Source organism: Manis javanica, chromosome 4 (genome assembly GCF_040802235.1).
Source record: "Manis javanica isolate MJ-LG chromosome 4, MJ_LKY, whole genome shotgun sequence".
Lineage (NCBI taxonomy): Eukaryota > Metazoa > Chordata > Mammalia > Pholidota > Manidae > Manis > Manis javanica.
The window spans coordinates 6,142,166-6,161,650 of NC_133159.1; the positions used below are offsets into that span (position 1 = coordinate 6,142,166).

The following is a 19,485-nucleotide window of genomic DNA, read 5'->3' on the forward strand; positions in this document are numbered from 1 at the left end:
GGGGGGCTCTTCGGGGCTAGGGGGGTCATTTTGCTTGGAAATCACCTGCTGCTGCGGATCCACCCTGGGGTCCCCTTTGGCTCAGCATATGCTTACTGAGCGCCTCCTGTGTGCGGCCCAGCGCAGGGGATGTCCTCCAGACAGCAGTCACCTCTCGCACTCACATCCATGCCCCTGCTACCGCTCCCCTTCTCTGAATCTCTCACCCTGCTCCTCTGTGACCAGAGCCAGTCTTTCTGCCCTTTGCCCAGAACACCTCACCCCTTCATCTCTGATCCATCTGCTTGGCTCCCTGCCTCCAGGAAATGTCAATTCTTACAAAATACTCATCACATCTGCAGGCCTCTCACCTGGGTCATCGTGGGGGTGGCGCCCGGGCTCTGTACACACTGCCACCTGGTGGCCAGGTCTGAGAGTGGCAGGACAGAGTTTCGATCTGGTCGGCGCCATGACCTGCCCAGAGCCCAGAAAGTCAATAAGGGGAGTGGAGGGGACCTGGGAATGACAATGGGTGGTAGTCAGGCACGTAGAAGACATCAGCCCTCAAACAGCTCGTTGGCCTCAGGAATCCTTCCTGGGCTGAAAGGGTCTTCCAAGAAGTGCCTTATAATTCTACTTTTCATCTAATTGACCACCCTGGGTGTCCACACCTGAGGGGCTCGCCAGGGGCCACCACTGAAAAGCAGACCTCCCTCCCCACTCAACCATCTAAGAATGGTGTGAACCAGGCTGGAGCTGGAGGGGCTGTGAGATCCTGCCACAGGCACAACTTGTCGGGGTTAAGAAAAACCGGGGGAAGAGGGGTCGCTGCTGGTGCCACAGCGGCGGACCCGGCTCCCTGGATGCGGTAAAGGCCCTTGTCTGGCCCTCCTGCCTATGACTCAGCCCACTGGGACAATGTGCACCAAGGAGCTGACCTCTGCGGGGCCTGTTGAGTCATTCAGCAAGTAGTTACGGAGCAGGTGCCTCTCATGTGCTAGAACCTGGTCCGGTACCGAGAGGCCCAGGATAAGGGGCAGCCGGGTGCCTTGCAGGCAGAGCTGGGTCGGGAAGGATGCAGGTGTGGCTTCCACAGCCTGGGCCCCTGATCAACTCACAGATAACAATTAAGTGTGACTCGGAAGCTGTTCCTGGCAAAGACAGCTACTACAGAGGCCACCTGGGGTTAAAGCAGAGGGATCAGGGCCTAGAGCTGAGCTGCCAAAGCTTCCTGGGGCAGCTAGGAACCCAGTGAGGACCAGGGAAAGATGCCTCACATATGGAGGCCTCCAAGGGCCAGGACAGAGGAGGCAGGTGAGTCCATGCCAGACTGCAGCTCCCGGGGCCCGACTCCCACCCAGGCCCTGCCTCTCCCATTAAGAGTCCCTGAGAGGGGATCACTTCGTCCTGTAGCCTTAATGGGCCCAGCTGGATGGCCAGCTGCAGCAGCCTGCCCGCCCCTCGGGCTCGTCTGGCTGAGGAGCAGGGGGCTGGGGGCCCCCGTACCTCCCCATCTCCACAGGCAGTGGGGAGGAGCTGTGCAGGAACAGGTGCAGGACAGACACGGCCACTTTTCTTTGAAACCTGTTCGCTTGGCCCCAGGTTCTGGGTAACAGGCCCTATCCTGATTCCACAGTTCTGAGTTCTGGACCTATCTGCACCAACTGGGGGTTGGCCAGGAAAGGCCGAGGGTATACTGCAAGCCCTGAGACTGGAGAGGGGCTCCTGGCTCAGATACGGGACGGGCCTGCGTGTCTCCCTGACCTTCCACGCAGGGGCATTCAGCCCTGACTTTCCTCCTCAGCTCCTTGCACCCACAGTCAATCATACAGCTCCTCAGTTTTGCCATGCGAGGGTCTTGCAGCCCCATGTTTATGTGGGAGGTCTCTGATTTCCCTGCTATGCATCCTTACCTGGCAAGGAAGTGACCGACCTTGATTTACCCACAGTGAAACCTGTTTGTAGACACTGCCACCTGGTGTCTTTCTTAAATATTTAGCTGAGATCCAGGTGCCCTGTTTACCCATGGACATTAATATGGCAGCTGTACACCCAGCCCTGCAAAGTGCCATCTTTCTAGCCCACGCTTCAGCAGAACCAGAGCAACTGCTGAGCCTCCATGCCCAAGCTGAGGGTCCACTCACAGGGCCCAAGGGTCACAGTTGCTAGATAGTAGGCCCTTTATGAATCCAGCACATGCCCATGGCAGGCCCTCTACCTCAGAATAGGGGCACAGCAGAGTGGTAACAATGGCCATAGTTGTCCACCACCTAAGAAACTCTTAGAACTTATGCAGCTCTTAGGATGGCCTTTTCTGCAACATTAATCTGTGTATCCATTCACGGACACTTAATGCTCAACATTTAACCTTCTTCAAATTTGACTTCATGGACTTACGTCTATGAAGAACTGTATAGTTTCATAAAGCACACAGTCTACTTGAGGGACCAGCAAAGGGGGCGCCTGGACCTCAGCTGCCCCCACCCTACCGTCTCATCCATGATCCAGAACGACAGCTGTGCGCAGCCCCCAGGGTTTGTCGGCAGGTGCCTCACTTCACTCCAACCACCCAAGCTGCTAAGCAGGACACCCGCTGCTGGGAGGATAGAACTCTTTCTAGAGCCACTGATGTGAATGCCACTTGGATCCCTCTGGTTGGCCAAACTTCCTCATGCCCTAATCGGTGCCCTGTGTGCACTGTTCCCTAAGTTTACCATTGCAAGGCAATCCTGCATGGTTCGAGGGCGGTGTCAATAGTAAATGCTCTGGGTTGCTATTACACTATCTTCTGGAACATCTAGAAACTCATGGCCATATCCCAGATGAAAAAATGAGCATATACATTTCCAGGGACAGTCTTAAGCTTCAGGGAGATGACCGTGATAGTCTCTGAAAGCACAACCTGAATACACGCTGGTGACTGCTGTCTCCTCGCAGCCACACCTGCACCCTGCAGGCCACTTGTTGCAGTCAGGGTGAGTCTCCCTAAGGGGGCTTGGATACATCCCCAAGCTGGAGGGCACCTCCAGCTCTGGGTGGGTAGGGGCACTGGTAGGCCTCAGGGAGAGGCAGAGAGGAGGCAAGACAGTGTCCAGGAGAGGAGGTGGCAGCCACTGTCCTGGTGGGCGGTCCAGACCTTCCTAAGCAGATCAGCTGCATGCATATGCACCTTGGAGGGTGTCCACAGATGAGAGGTCTGGGGTGAATGGCAGGGGAAGAGGCCTGGGGGGAAGGGAGGGTGCCCTTGGTCCCAGGGTCATCACCTCCCCAGGGCCCTGCTCTGCTGCTTAGGTGCCCATGGACTAGAGACAGGCCCTGCCTATCTCAGGTCAGCAGGCTGGCGCACCTGCAGAGCACATGTACTCACCAGAGACCCTTGCTCCCAGACAGCACAGGACGTTTCGGGAAGCTGCCGTGGGGGCTGAGTGGTATGCCGGCAGCAGTGGGGAACCAGACTCTTCCTCTGCCCTTCCTGGCCTGGGGGAGCTGGGCAGGGGCAGAACCCCCACCCACTCCCAGGAATGAGACGGTCAACACACAGCTGTTGTAGTGTAGCTTGGTTTTATTTATGTCCACAAATATTTCAAAAAAATTACAAAATACTCAAATGGAGAGAACACAGAAGTCACGATTTCGGGGTGTCTACTGTTTACACTGTGTTATCTCATGGCAAACTACTCATATATACACTCAGCTTCAAGATATATATAAATGTAGCAAATCAGAATATACACTCTGTTCTGCTTCTGCCGCAGTGAAACGTGAAGCTCAACCTTGACAACATTGAACAAGATACATACAAAACACAGAAAAGCCAAACCAAACTTCAAACAAAAGGAAGGAAAATCCAAAAGGAAACCAAGGGGTCGGGCTTCAAAGACACCATGAAGGTCTGGGGCCTCCTAAACAAGCTGCAGGTGCCCAGGCAAGGGTTTCAGCTGTGGGTCTCAAGGGTAAGAGTCTTGGTGCGTCACCTTGGGGTCTGGGGAGAAAACCAAAACCTAACAAGACTGCCTTCAGACAGTTTCCAAGTACAGACTTCAAAGTATTACCCTCTCTCTTCTATGCAAAGATGGATGAAAGAGAAAAGCAATACAGAAAGTTTAACTGAATGGCAGGCCCTGTGTTCTACCAACAGGAAAAGGAGGCGGATGAGAAGGGGTGAGAAGGTGCGGGCGCACGGTGCCCAAGTCTGGGAGCAGCAGGAGCCGCTGCCTGACCAGAGGCCGGCGTGGAGAGGCCTTCCTCAGGAGGCAGAGCTCCCCGGGAGAGGCACACGCTCACGGCGGGCCACTACCCCCAGGGGAAACAAACGCCTCCTGCCTGTATGGCCGCAAGTTTGACAACAAAGGGTTCAGCTGAGCGGGTTCAGCTGAGCTCACCTCCCCTCGAAGGAGCTTAAGGCAGAAATGGAATGAGAGAAAATGAAAGAAAAAAACTATAAACATTCTCAACAGTCAAAACAATCCTCTATATGTCCCAATTAATACAAACTAGAAACGCCCCCGATGCAGGCTTGAATCCAGAACCTGAATCTGAGCTAATACCTGCCTGGTTTCTGGGTCAAAGTGCCAGCCTCTCTTCCTAACCCCCATGCAGCTTGGGTCCTGGATGCACTTCACGTCCACTGACTCACGGGCATTATCGCTTGTCTGACAAGTTCTTGGACATGACTACCACATGCAATGCAGAAAAAGTCCCTACGAATCTGAGACAAGAGGAACAGAGAAGGTAACTTCCTGGCAGAAAGCTTCTCAGTAGGTGCAGGCATCCCCAGGACCCTCCCACCCTCTGCTTTGGACAAAGTGCATCATGTCACCAACGTAGAAAGTAGAGGCGGCTCTCTGCAGGATGGCCTCACCCGTATGGAGCAGCAGCCTGCACGCCCTCCCCAAGTTTGCAGCAATGACACCTGTTCCTACTTCCAGGATGAAGAGTGGGACTCAACATGTTTTCCCATCCAATGTGGGTCACCAGACACAGACCTGCTCCTGGGGGAGATAAACAGGCTGCCACCCACAACTGTGCCCACTCCAGGGTCTCCCTCACTCAAAAGCAGCCTCAGGCTGTGGCAAGGTCGGCCTGGCCTCACCACAAGCAGATCCAAATGACAACACCACACAACAGGGCCCACTTCTGACAGATTCCTTTGGCAAGTGTATGTAGTGAGTTATTTGGAGGGAATCATTTTCTTGAATTTTCCAGAATGTTTATGAAATTGTCAGAGTATTAGAAAAGGCAGTTCATCCAGAACAATCACATGTGTGTGCATAGAAATCTGTAAGGAAATCTACAATCAGACACACACGAACATGTGCTTTCTATCCGGAGAATGGTGCACACCTAACTCCTGCACTCCAGGGACAGAATGCAAGAGGCTTGATCTGCAGATGTCTGCACCGCTGGCACAGCACAAGCTGGGACAGACAGAAGAGGAACTCAGAGCAGTGCAACAGCGCTTGCCACTGTCCCTGCAAACCCCGGACGCCCACTGCTGCGCCCAGACCTGGGCCCAGGCTTTGGCCGCCTGTAATTAGTAACGCCCATCTGTTCCCTTAATTAAAAGGGATAATTATATATAACTTTTTATTAAAAAATCAACTCTGTATTCTGTCAATAGCTGGTAGTAATTCACAATTAGTGGCATGGCTGGAAAAAATAGATCAGAATAGTTCATGGAAGAAAAAAAAGATTGTTCTAAAATTATTTACAGATGTAAAAAGCCATGCTGCAGAACTTCCTCAGATTATGAAGATTTCCTACTATGTATTAAAATAAAAATTTTTTAAAAATTACAGCTCTTGGATTCCAAACTCATATGCCACCGATCTCCCAACCTTGTGGGTTTTGGAACACACGTAACTGAGTGTGTGTGCACGCACAGTGAAGGGTGTGAACTGGATGCTAGCACCTACTGAGAAATCAAGGAAAGGAAAACTGAAGCCAAACCCCAGGATTGCAGGGAAGTTTTCTAGATGTTCAGTCCAGTCCAGGACTTACGAAGTTTCTGGGGGACTGTCATGCAGGGAGACCCAAACCAGTCTCAGGGAATCCTCTCTACAAACAAACACTATTATGCTGATAACATTTTTAGTTGTGGGATTTTTAAATATATAAAGAAATCTTTAGAAGATACTCCTTTTGCTTTTGTAGCTCCTTTTGTATGTAAAAAGTCCTGTTTCTCCCCCCCAAGAATTGGGGTTTCCACAGACAGCGTTAACAAATAAATAACTTATAACTGCTTGTCACCTTCTTTCTTCAGTCGACTGCAAAGAAAAAACAGTACTATTCAGCCATCAGGCCTAGGCAGGTGTGATCAGGCGGGACCAGCACGCAGCTTGGGGTCCCGACGCCCCGAGAGCACTCCCACGCAGCCGACCCCCCCCCCCGCCACCCCCTCCTTGGGCCTCCCTCCCATCAAGAAGGTGCTGCGGAAGCCTCCTGGAGGCCAAGAGAACAGGGCCCACAGAGCAACAGGGAGAAAACTGGCACTTGCCCACATGGGAGGAGTGCAGTGGACACAGCCAGAAGGGGTGTCCGTGAGCCTAGGTCAGTGGCCCCCAGGCAGGATCTGTGGGAGCCTGCACTCAGCCCCTCCTGCCTCACCTGTAATAATCCTCCTGACTCGGTAGGTGGCCGCCATGCATGTGGGGGTGTCCGTGCAGCCACTGCTGCTCCATGGCCAGTCTCTGCAGCTCGGCTGACTGGGCGTGCATGGCCTGCAGCTGGTGGGCCGCTGACATGGGGGGCGGGATGGCCCCAGGCAGGTCTCGGGGGTAGGGGGTGCCTGCCAAACACAAAACCACCTCTGGTACAGAAAGGCCAGGGGAGTGGGCCAAGGAGAAGGCTGGCAAGGAGGTCAGGTTGGAGGAGAGCCTCCCCAAGGGAGGGGCAGGGGGCCACTCATCAAGGACCCTTAGAGCAGGGTGGGCCCCCAGAGCAGAGAGGAGACCCGAGCACAGCTCCTCGGGGCTCCCTTCTTCCTCAGGCCCCAGCCATGTGTCCTCAGAGCAGTCTTCCTGAGCCTCAGTTTACAATCAGTGCCTGTCACTTCTGCATCGTTCGCCCATTGTCTCACTGGTTGTTACGCATTCATTGTCACCCCTACCTACTCCCCTGCTCCCACTCTGGTGCTGAGGGCATTTGCCTGCCTGGTCCCCAAATGGATTCCAGGTACACAGAAGGGAGGGCAGGAAGGAAGGATGAACGGGGACAACAGACCAGAACACCAACCCAGCTCTGACACTGGACCCCTCCTTCGCCGGGCACATTCTTACCAAAGACTGGATGACGCAGCATCTCATGCTCATGGGGGGGCTGTCCAAGCAGAGGGTTGGGGAGGGTGCCGGGCGGGTAGGGGAAGCGAGCCAGGTGAGGGCCAGCAGTCAGGGGGTCCACCAGTGGGTGAACTGGGCCTGCTGAACCTGAAAAGAGGGGCAGAAGGCCAGGTGGTGGTGGTGTGGGGCTCTGGGGCTCTCTGGACCTTTGCCTGCCTTGGCTGTAATACCAGTGACTTCCCACAGCTGGCCCCTGGTCACCTGGGCCACCAATAATCCTGACCTAAATGCCACCCACCCCACACATACCTTCAGTGGGGCTCCAGAAAATAAGGAGTGAGTGAAGAGCAGGTGTTTACACCCTCATCTCCACCTATTCCTGGGCGCCACCGGCAGGCAGGGTGTCCCCACCCAGCTTTACTGAAGACCCTGGATCAGCAGGGCCCACCCTGCACCTGTTAGGTTCATAGGGACCCAGAGCCCTTGCAGGCTTGCCTACCCAGTGTTTCCCACCACAGCTGCTGGATGGGTGGCACCCTGGCCCCACGGCTGTCTCTTTGCTTCACCCGCGGAACCCCCAGAAGGCTGCCAGAAGTGGCCCAGGCCCCGCCCTCCTGAGTGCACCTCTGCGCTCCACCTGTAGCAGTCAGCTGCCCTCTGCTGCCTTGGCTGCCAGAGGGCAGTGCTGTCCCGCCTCAGGCCCTTTGAACTTGCTCTCCCCTCCATCTGCAGGCTTCTCCCAGTTCCCAGTGACCTTGTCCTTTCACTCCCTTCAAGTCTGCTCAAAAGCCACCCTCCTGGTGGCTTCCCACAGCCTCTATAACTGCAACTCGGCCCTCACACTAGTTCCCTCTCTGCTTAGTTTTCCTCCAGGACACTGGCCTCTTTTCACACACTGAGACGTGGTTGCTGACTGCCTCCGAGATTTGGAAAGTAAACATGGAGAGGGTGTTGCCAGCATCTATAATGTGCCTGGCACACTGCAGGTATTCAGTAAATATACCTGTCACCTGGGTGACTGTTGGGTGACCCAATGGCTGCCTCTCCTCGGCAGGCACTGAAGCACATCTGCTGGGGACACCTCCTATGGCCCACACTGGGAGGTATCAAGGTTCCAGGTGCCAGGGCCATGGGGTGAAGGTGGCAGCTCCCTGGCTTCCCTGGGAGCCCCTGCCTGCAGGCTCCTATGTCAGGGCTGGGTACCCAGGGAGGAGGAACGGGGCTGCCCTCCACCCCGGGCCCTGCTATACTGGTGGTCCCCAGTGCCAGCCTGGAGGTCAGCGAGTGTGGAGTCCTGCATAGGGGCTGCACACTCACCCTACAGGGCAGGGTCCTGGCCTGAGGCGGCCCCTCGGCAGGCCTTCAGGGGCTCTCATTCCCAGAGGGACAGGCCTAGGCAGCCCTGGTAGGTGAGCCAGCTCAAAACCCGCAGAAGTCCGAGCCCCTTTCCCCAAGGGGAAACAGAGGGCTGACTGGTGGCTCTCCCCCCAGTGTCCTGGAGCCTCCCTCTGGCCCCAAAGGTCCCCACGGCCGTGTCCTGCTCTCAGCGCCTGCCTCCTGCCTTGCACCCACCACCCCAGGGAGCACAGGTCACTCTCTTCCATCCCCTGCTCACTCCAACCCCAGCCAAGGGCCAGGAACGGGAGCTCCCCTTTGTCCAGGAGGCCACAAGCAAAAGCACCGGGTGACCTGGCTTCCTGGGACCTGGCAGCTCTGGTGAGCTGAGGAGCTGAGCAGAGACAAAGGCGGCCCGTGCCAGCCAGAGAGCGTGGCTCCCTGTCAGGCCCCGGGCTGGTGGGCGCACCTTGGTGGAGTGGGTCCTGCTGGTGCAGGTGCAGGTGGGAGTGGATGTGCGAGTGCTGATGGTGGTGCGGCGTCACGTTGAACATCTGCAGCCGCGCTAGCGGGTCGCCGGTCAGAGATGCCATGCGCTCAGCATGGATGCGCTCGGCTGCCAGTCTATCAGGGTAGCTCATTTCAGGTCGCAGCTGCGGGCCCGCCAGGGCCAGTCTCTCCCTCTCCAGGGGGTTCAGGCCCGGGTGGAAAGCAGCAAAAGGGTGGGGGCCCGCAGTGGGGGGCATGGTGAGGGCGCTGTGCCTAGCGAAATGCTCCATAGGGTTGGTGGCAGGATGCAGGGGGTCCAGCTCTGGGGGCTTCACCTCGAAGCCTGGCTTCATCCTCTCCCGCAATTCCCGTTCCCGGATCTCGCGCTCTCGGATCTCACGCTCCCGGAGCTCACGCTCGCGGATGGCGGGGTCGACGTTGTAGAGGCCGGGCATGTGGTAGGCCAGCAGGGGGTCGGTGGGGTTGAGGGGCATGTAGAAGGGGTGGTTACGGTTGGTGGGTGACATGACGTGGGGCCGGGCGTACTCGCTCAGAGTCCGGAGGGCAGGCGTGTCGGGTCCTATGTATGGGGGCACAGCAGCAATCGTGGTTGGTGGTGGCTCGAAGGATGGCCGCATGTGGCCGGGACCACTGAGCTGGGGGTCGCTGAGGCGGCCTTCGTGTACTGAGCTGGACGCCTTCTGCTGAAGGAGGGGAGAGTGTGAGGGGTGGACACCCAGTGGCTCCCAGTCTGAGCCCAGCCCAGCCCACTGGCTCCCTCCACCCCGACACTGAGACCAAGACCCAGCCCAGCCATGGCCCAAGACAGGCCTGGGCCTGGCACAAGGCCCCCTTGGGTCTAGACCCTCCTGCTGCCCTACGGGATGTGTGCATCCGTGAGACCAGGGTGACCCATGTGCCGCCTCGGCCGCCTCCAAGAGGGCGGGAGCTGCCCAAGCCGGAGGCGGCTCCGACCCAGCCACGAGCAGGCCAGGGGGGCCAGGGGGGCGCGGCGCCGCGCAGCCTGGCTGGGCCCCGACTCACGGCCGCTCTTTCCGCCTCCCGCTCGCGCTCGCGCTCCTTCTCCTTCTCCTTCTCGCGCTCCCGCTCCTCTCGCGCTTTCTGCTCGGCCTCCCGTTTGGCCTTCTCAACGGCCTCCTCCCTCTTCTTGGCCAGTTTGGACCCCGCCAGGGGCATGAAATACAGGTCTGCGCGTGCACACGAGTTGTAGCCCCGGTCCAGGTGTTTGTAGAACCTGAAAAAGGCCACACCTCTCGCTGGGGGCCCCGTGAGGCCTCAGCCGCCTCCGCTGCCCAGCCCATCCTTCCCCGGCTGCACCCAGACGCCTGGGAACCCGGTACCTGGCGGACTGGCTGGCATGGCTGGGGGTGTCCACCACAGTAGGTTCGGGGGATGGGCTTCGGGGTAGGGGAGGGGGGCTCTCGGGCTCCTCAGCATCGTCCAGGGCCTCCTCCTTGATCTGCACAGTGGGGAGCGGGCAGGCTGTCCCCCCAGGCACGCTGCCTCCCGAAGAAACAGCAGCAGAGCAGGGTGGCGGGGCAGAGGGGCCAGATCCCGCAGGTGGGGTGGAAGTGGAAGGGCAGGTAGGAGGGGTGATGGGAGGAGGGCCCCCAGGAACAAAGGGGTGCTGAGCAAAGGGGGGCTGCGGGGGCCCTGGGTGGAGACCTGCGGGGCCATGGGTGGCAGCTGGGGGCAGGCTCTGGCTCTGGGTTAGCACAGGGGGCTGGGCAGGGGAGGAGGGCAGTGGCTGGCTCTGCGGCATGAGCTGCAGGGGAGGCGGGTGGGCCGAGGGCGGGTGGTGCGTGGACAGCGAGCTCAGGGGCTTCAGTGCTGGAGGGGGCGGGAGGTTGGCATTCATGGAGAAGGGTGAGGGCCCTGAGAGGTGAGGCGGGTGCTTGTGGGCCTGCGGTGCGGGCAGCTGGGGGATGGGCGTGGTGGGCGGGGGCTTGATGTGTGGCATGGCCAAGGGTGCTGGTGGCAGGGGCTGCTCCCGGGGGGGCTGCTGGGGCTGCAGGGAGGCAGGAGGGTGAGCCGGCGCCTGGGAGGCAGCGGGAGGGAGGCCAAAAGGCTGAGAGGTGCCCGGGTGCTGCAGCAGGGGCTGCAGGCTGTGAGGGCCGGGTGGGCCCTGGCTATGCAGGGGCTGACTGTGGGGTGGGCCAGAGGTCTGCCCAGTGGACCCAGTCAGAGGCTGCAGCGGGGCATGCGGTGAGGGCAGCCGCTGTGGGTGCAGGGTGGGTGCCTGCTGGATGTGCGTATGGGGAGCTGCAGGGGCCTGTGGCTGGCTGGGGGTCTGGGAGGCTGAGGGGGAGCCCTGTGGAGGGCCTGCAGAGGCCGAGGGCAGGGGCCCAGGCATGGGGAGCTGGGAGGCTCCCGGGGCGGCGGTGGAAGGAGCTGGAGCAGCTGCATTGGGGGCCTGCAAGGCTGGGGGCTGCGCCTGCAGCATCTGTTGCTGGGCGGAGGAGTCCGAGTCACTCTCGTTGTCCTGCGGGCTGGGGATGCTGGGGGACGTGCTGCGATTGTCTTGGTCAATGTCTTTGGGGTCACTGCTGCCCTCATCGTTGACGCTGCGGCTGTCCGAACTCTCTCCTTCACCTTCGGATGGTGAGTTGGGCCGGCTGATCTCCTAGGGCCAGAGGAGGGAGGAATGGAAGCTCTCGAAGAGCAGGGGCTCCCCTGACCCTGCGCGGCTAGCACCTAGCCTGGCACACATTGAAGGTTTGTGCCGATTAGGCAGCAAACCTGACCCCAGGGACCACAGGTCCTGCCCTGCCCTGGCCATGCCAGGCCCCTCCCTGGGAGACAGCGCATTGCTAACCCCTAGGGAGGATCTGGGCTGTGGGCTTCTCAAGGCACGTCAGGTGCCAGGTAGTCAGTGTGGCTCAGCAGCAAACCTCACCTGGGTCTTTGTCTTCTTGGAGCTGATCCTGTCGGCCTCCTCAGTGTCAGAGGCCACCTTCTCCCGCTGGCGCTTGGTGCTCTTAAGAGGGGATGAGGCTTCCTCTTTTACCTTCTGCAACAGGAAAGCCCGTGCAGAGCATCAGGCCAAGGGAAAGTGTCCCATCAGCCTCAGGGAGGAATAACTGATCGCTGGCACCTTTCTCCCACAGTCTGAGCTCTATCTCCAGAAGCAAGCAAGCTCTGGGTGGGGCCAGCTGGGGCCAAGAAGGAACAAGCATCTGGGCATGGGAATAACTTGGCACTGGGGGTAGGGAGTCTCTCTAATCACCGCACCCTCTGCCTCTATTGCCTTGAGGAACTTAAGGCAGAGCAGCGGCCTCCAAAGCTGGGAGCTGCCTTAGGCTTCCCTTCTCCAGGTTCAAGCCCGCAGCCCCAGGCCAGGGCAATGCTGGTGCCCAGGAAGGCTCCACGAACAAATGACCTGCAGCCCATATCCAAGGGAGCTGAATACCCACTCCAGCAACCTGGGTTTTGATGGGAGGGTGGGGCTGAGCAGCTCCTACTACCCAGCCCCAGACCCTCACCTTGGCCGACTTCTTCACCGTCTCTGCTTTACTGTCATTGCTGGAGGTGCTGGCAGCACTGGGGGAGTTCCGGCCACTGGAGCGTATGTCTTCATTGATGGGCGAGGTGTGACCATCAGGGCTGGCTGGCTGCTTCTTTCGACCACTGCGCAGTGTAGACATCTGCCTCCCCAAAACCAGAGACTGGTGAAATTGGACCCAGTTCCCACGTGAGCTGCCTGAACCCAGCACGCACATAGAAACCTCAAGAGCAGTCCCCACCAGGAACCAGCCTTGTGTCAAATCCAAGCCCCTGGGCACCTGAACAATGGGCAGCGCTGGCTATCCATCGTGGCACAGGGTGAATGAGGGAGTAGGAGTAAAAGATGAGTTCACACATTTCGAAAAGAGAGAAATTCTCAACTTAAACCCAAAACACTCAAATTCAGGGACTCTCCCGAGTGACATGGACTGGGCACAAATGAGGCTTTCCAAAAGGCAGCAGTCAGGGGTCTACTCTGTCAAGTTCTCCAGAGAACAACACATAGAAGTCAGCGTTACGTCACCTCACCCTGTCTGCTTATTCCATTTAACTTCCCACTCTCCCAACCAATCCCAACGAATGTCAACTGACAGGATGGGAAGTGACCCAGAGAGCTGTCAAATAATGAAGCTCAGCTCCTGAAGCCCCCAAGCACTTGAGCATGTTTCTGTAAGGCCACAGGGGCTCAGAAGAGATGGCAATACAATGATTCACACTGGTCCTCCATCCGCTCCCCTTTGCACGGGCAACAGCTGGATGGCCAGGACCCCAGGGTCAGAGGAAGATGGATGGTGCTATCTACCTGCCTGAAAGGGCCACTGGGGAGGTCAGCACTACGGGGAAAGACCCTGGTGGTACCCTCAAGCCCCAACCTGGAAAATCTTTGTTCTCAAAGGTCCCTGCCACATTCCCAACTTGGGAAACAAAGTCTCTTAATGGAAGGGGCTACACAATGAGTAGAAAAATGTACCTAAAGTTCTGAAAACGACACCAAATACAAGAAAAGCCTGCGAGCTTCAAACAGCAGAGATCTGCCACACTAGAGTGACTGGTTCATGGGCCAGAGGAGGGTGTGAAGGCCTTGGAGAGCCTGCACTAACCCAGAAACCAAGACTGAAGGGCCCTCTGTGAAAATCGGCTCAGGACGTGCACCCCACTGACTCCTCCAGGAGGAGGCCAGGGAGGGAGACAACAGAGGCCCTTCCCGGCCCCACAGGCAAAGCTAATGCTTCTGCACAAATCCCTGCACCCGAAGGGGTCTGGTTCTTGACCTAAACTAAAATACTCCCTGTCCCCCTCCTGGAGGACCCAGGCCCCCAAGCATCCAGGTAACCTGAAGACGTGGTCAGAGCCCGAGGCTCCAGTCACCTAGTGGCAGGGACTCACCGAGCCACGACTCCGCCGCGTCCTCATGCTATGTTTCCCACTGAGCCCATCATCTTCCTCTTTGACTGGTTTGAACATAAATGGAGGGGGGTCCACAGGCTTCTCGATGGGGGGGAGCTCGCCGTATTTCTTGAAGTGAATGCGACAGTCTGTGCACAGCAGGATATTCTCCCTGCCCCCGTGGTGCCAGTCTTTGGAGGCTATGTGAGGGAAGGGACAGTTGGCAGTGGGTATCCACCTTGAAAACCAGCATCCTTGGGGACGTCCAAGCAGGGCTCCTTCCCCGGGCTCAGCCAACCCTGCTGCCACAAGAACCATACAGCACTGGGCTCGGACAGACACCCACTACTCAGACGGCTCGGGTGCTGCTGATTCCCAGCTTGCTCCCAGGGTGGGGATGGCCTTCAAGTCTACCCACCACCTGCACCTCACCTCAGGGTGCCCAGAAGGAGCAGGCAGCATACTCCCAGAAAACCCACCTGCCACCCATGCCACCCCCACCCCTGGACCTTGAGCAAATCTGTCCTACCCACTGGTCAGCACTCCATACCGACTGCAGAACAGAGCAGTGGAGTAAAAAGGATTTTCACTTTTCTCAAGCAACCAGGAAGCACAATACAAATGCCAAATCAGTTACTGCCCTAGCAGGTGTCCGATTCAATTCCTGAGATGTTCAGAACCCGGGAGGGCCCGAGCCTGGCCTGCTCGAGGAACGCCCACCACCCCACCAAGCCCCACTTACTGGTGGTGAAGCAGTGGCGGCAGGCGTAGCCCTTCAGCTCCTGCTCACTGTCCTCACTGTCGAAGTCATCCTCGCTGGCTGAACTCAGGTCCACTGGGCATGGTGGGCATAAAGTGGGGGTGGGGGAGACGCCATCACGCTTGGCCAACACTCAGATCACTTATGACCTCAGCCTGCCCCAGGCTCCGAGCCACCTCTCAGCATGGCCCAGAGCTGAGGCAGACAGTGTTCATGAAAGACCACTCTGAATTCCTCAAGGGCCTGCCATGCCAGATTCTGGGGGGCTGATGTCACACCTGAATCCTAGGGTGGCTGGCATTGATGCCCACAACTGGGGCAATTGAAAAGGGCAAAGTGCATCCATGATGCCCTCCCTGACATACCCAAGCTTCCTGAGGAACTCCCTCTCCACCAAGTCCCACCCATGTAAGCCCTACCAGATCTTTCCTGTTTGCATGCGCAACATACAGGTGCTCAGGTCAAGTGCCCTGGGCCAGGACATAACCAAAGGCACCGATTTAAGTTTTTAAGGGTTAAGAAGGTATGGGTTTCACTGTCATATTAGATTGCATGTCATACTGGGACCCAGAGGGGCATCTTGGTAAAGCAGGAAAAAATGTTAGTCTGATCTTATTGCTACCACAATACAAGTGCAGCAAGAACCCAAACAGCACCACCACTAAGTGGAAACCCTCATTTGAAGTTATCAAAAGCACCTCAGTCCAAGGCCAAGAGTTACATTTTTATAAAAAATTATAATAAATTCAGAGTATTGCATACATTTGAACATTCAAATAATGTGTAAAACCCTTCCTAACCAGTTCCCCAAGTCAGTGCTACATTTAGGACAAGCTTCACACACATGCACACGGCACAGTGTGCACACTCCCCTGGATGGTCGGCTCCAGCCCGCACTGTGACAAGGACACGTCTGTGCAGGCCCAGAGCTGGGACATGTGAGCAGGTGGCTGTGTGTAAACAGCCCCCACTTACAGAATTCACTGGAAGGGGGTCTGGAGGGCGTGTTGACGGGTGTGGACGCGGTGCGGGTCTTAATTCTCCGGAACACGGCCTGCCTGCGGTGCCTGCGGTGGGCCCGGGAGCTGGCTGCTTCAGGGGTTTTCTTCCAGTAGTAGTAGAATGTGATTAGCTCCCCCTGCAAGAAAGAAGGGCTAGTTGTAAGGGAAGGGTCTGAGGGGTCTGCCTTTTCCACGTTCCCCAGCATGCCCACTTTCTTCTGCCAGGTGCAGGAGCCGGGTTTCTAACAGCTGTTCTGGAGAGGGATACGAAGAACAGTTTGCTCCTGGAGTCCTGAGGGGAACAGGGTTTGCTCAAGACACACCCAGTCAACTGGGCAAATGTCTCCTCAGACCAGCAGAGCATGACTTCCAGACATGAGGAACGTGCACTCCTCCAACAAACGCCTGCTGGGTGCTACGATGTGCCAGACACCACCACTGCTCTAAGCACTGGAGGTGCATCAATAAATAATCAACAGAAAGGAAAGTCCCTGCCCTCTACCTCTGTGCGTGTGTGCATGTGTGTGCTCATGCAGAGCATGTTTCCCTCACAGCATTCCAGTGAAATCACACAGGTGAGACAAGGAAACACCTGGACAGTAAGCCTACTCTAGACACAACCAGAGAAAACAAGTGAGGTGGCAGGGAAGCAGGGCCAGGAGGAAGGTCGGGAAGAACAGAGACCCAAAGCCAGGAAAACTGCTCTACAGCCTCCACCCCGTTCTGAATGCCCGAACCACCAAGCTGGCACAAAGTCCTGAAGGCGATGACTGCAGCTTGACCAAGAGAAAAACTACACGGGGACAGGAGCTGAAATGCCATGTGTCACAAGGTCAGTCTTTAAGGCAAAAGGAGCCACTTTTCACAGCCCAGCAGAGAGAGAGGAAGGGCGTGGTTTGTTTTTTTTAAATTATCACTGATATACAATCTTACAACCATTCACCCATATTATCAAGTTGTCCCCCCACATTGCAATCACATGCTAGAGTCATTACTTGTCTTCTCTGTGCTATAGTGTCTTCCCCATGATCTTCCCCTACTATGTGTGCCAATCATAATACCCCTCAATCCCTTTCTCCCTCCCTCCCCACCCCTCCCCTTCAGTAACCCCTAGTCCCTTCCTGGAGTCTGTGAGTCTGCTGCTGTTTTGTTCCTTCACTTTTGCTTTGTTCTTATGCTCCATAAGTGAGAGAAATCATTTGGTACTTGTCTTTCTCCGCCTGGCTTATTTCACTGAGCATAATACCCTCCAGCTCCATCCATGTTGTTGCAAATGGTAGATTTGTTTTCTTCTTATGGCTGAGTAGTATTCCATTGTGTATCTGTACCTCATCTTCTTTATCCATTCATCTATTGATGGACACTTACATTGCTTCCATATCTTGGCTATTGTAAATAGTGCTGTGATAAACATAGGCGTGTATATGTCTTTTTGAATCTGGGATCTTTTTTCCTTTGGGTAAATTCCTAGGAGTGGAATTCCTGGGTCAAATAGTATTTCTATTTTTAGTTTTTTGAGGAACTTCCATATTGCTTTTCACAATGGTTGAGCTAATTTACACTGCCACCAACAGAGTAGGAGGGTTCAGAGCAGGGGATGTTATAGAAAAATAGAGAGGACATGAACCCAAATGCAGCTTAAAAAGGCGGGTGGGTGGGCAGGCAGTGGTACACGTTTAGCACCCCCACACTGGGGCTGGGCAGGCAGGCATGCTGCACACACAAATGGGTGAATGGCATATTCAGCTGACCCTGGGTGATGAAGACTAATTTTTAAAACGAACATCCAGAATAAAGTGTCTGCAACTGGAATTTTTTTTTTAATTGCTTAAAGCAGAGAGACAGCCTAAATCACAATGATGTTCTCAAATTAAATCAGTACTGTGAAAAGGGCAATTAACTTGGCCACAGCCCCATTCTGCCTCAAGGAAGGCTCACTGCCTTGTGAATGGAGGAGCCAAGAAAGAAGCAGCGAAGATTTTGTTCTCCAGTGACTGGAGATCTGGCTGGACAGACTGGTCCTGGGGAGGCAAAATGAGACAGAGAAACGCAGATACCATGAACAAACTCTTGTAATTGACAGCGTCAGAGGAGGTTTTACTAAAACACCCCCAGAAGCAAGGGCCTTGGAACAGGATGACAAGTACATTTACATCAGAGAGGCAGGCAGATTTTAAGGGGGAGACAGCTTCCGCAAAGCAAGTGATGCATGCTCACTGAGTTCTGGAGTCTGTGTCTGTGCACTTTTTAAGAATTAGGACCCCAACTGTCATCAGATCCTAAAAGGAGGGCCGAGACTCAAGAGGAACTTCGACTGGCTTCCATGAACTGCAGCATGCCATCTCTTGGAACTACGGATGTCCCAGTCTTTCCAATCACCATGTAACAAAATGCTAATGGCTGCCAGTATTTAAAAGGTGAAGCACGACCCCAGGGCAATGAGGTTGAGCATATGCCTGGCCACCTGCACGCGTGCCCACCCATCCCGTTCTCGGTCCCATGAGATGGTCAGTGAAGTGCAAGGGGAAATGGAGGAGCTGCTCTGGATTTCCGACTTGCCTATCACATGTCGTTCTACGACTGCCCCCCGTGGTGCTGGAGAACCCTGGGCACTAAGGCCATGAGGAGAGAACCTCCAGGCTCCGACCTCTTCACTACCCACCCTCCTGACCTGGAGAGTCACTTACCTACACTGATCTGATACTGCTGGCTGGCTGGAGGGAACAAACTTATAAATCCACTAGGGGATTGAGAGACCTGTGCTGACAGAAAACTGACCTGACTCTGGTTTTCCGGAGGAAATACAGACCAGAAGCCAAGGCAGGTTCCCATCACCCTTCAAATCCTTTCATCAGTTCAAAAGGGCAGCTAGCACAGTGAATCACAGCCCAATCCTAAAGCTGGAAAGAAGAATGAAAAAACCCCAAGCTGTTCCTCCCATCTCCCCCTTCGGCTGAAGCTGTTCTGGGGGCCGGCAGACGACAGGGGTACAGGATGCAAGAGGAAAGTGAAGCTACAGGAGATGGAAGGAAACAAAAATGGGAAAGAAAGCCGGGCAGGAAGGCACTCGTCGGGGCTGCCAGACCACGGCGCTCCGGGATCAGGCTGTTAAAAGGACTACGCAGCACTGGTCTGTAGCACAGTATTGCCTCATATGGCTACACGGGGTTATTTCCACTTCTCATATATCAATATTGTGAAAGAGTTTCAAGTGGTCTTAAAAGATGGCATAACTTGCAGATTAAGTTGGGGAAGCCAGAGTTCAGCAAGGCTACGAGACTGGCCCAAGGCCAAACACCAGACAGAAAGAAGACCCAGAAAAGCCCAGGTCACAACTTTAAACCTTTACTCCTGTTTAGTGATCTCCTCGAGTATGTGAGAAAGTCAGGAGATTTTCTAAAAGAGAACTAATATTGAAATAAACATCAACTTTTTGTTAATACGTAACTAACAGCTTTTCAACAAGGATAAGAGTCCCGAACAGATTCCCATCATCTAACCATCAAGGATCAAAACGACCAACGCAGAAGGGCTCTAAGGCTCTACAGATCTAAAATTAGATGCTGACTAACAGGAAAGAATATACATTTTTATATTCAGGAGGACGGGGGGAGAATGGGGGAGAGACAGAACTCTCAGACACTACTGCTGGGAATGTAAAATGGCCAAACCACTCTGTAAAATTTTGGCGGTTCTTACAAAGTTAAACAAACATTTACCATATGACCCAGCG

The 19,485-nt window shown here is 55.6% G+C and overlaps 1 protein-coding gene across 9 annotated transcripts in view; it reads right to left on the reverse strand.

Annotated features, from left to right (window-relative positions):
• Positions 1-3,523: 3,523 nt before the first annotated feature.
• RERE (arginine-glutamic acid dipeptide repeats) overlaps positions 3,524-19,485 on the reverse strand; it is a 412,748-nt gene continuing 396,786 nt past the window's right edge. For 6 of the 9 annotated variants that reach the window (XM_037000132.2, XM_037000128.2, XM_073233141.1 and 3 more), the window contains 11 exons: positions 15,727-15,889; positions 14,734-14,826; positions 13,992-14,191; positions 12,584-12,766; positions 11,998-12,111; positions 10,442-11,724; positions 10,125-10,335; positions 9,061-9,784; positions 7,257-7,403; positions 6,586-6,766; positions 3,524-6,245 (listed from right to left, as the gene is read on the reverse strand). In XM_037000132.2, the coding sequence (XP_036856027.2) occupies positions 6,212-6,245; positions 6,586-6,766; positions 7,257-7,403; positions 9,061-9,784; positions 10,125-10,335; positions 10,442-11,724; positions 11,998-12,111; positions 12,584-12,766; positions 13,992-14,191; positions 14,734-14,826; positions 15,727-15,889 (3,333 nt within the window). In that variant the 3' untranslated portion in view covers positions 3,524-6,211. The remainder of the gene's footprint in view (positions 6,246-6,585; positions 6,767-7,256; positions 7,404-9,060; positions 9,785-10,124; positions 10,336-10,441; positions 11,725-11,997; positions 12,112-12,583; positions 12,767-13,991; positions 14,192-14,733; positions 14,827-15,726; positions 15,890-19,485) is intronic. The other 3 variants (XM_037000130.2, XM_037000129.2, XM_037000131.2) reach the window with 3 other exon arrangements.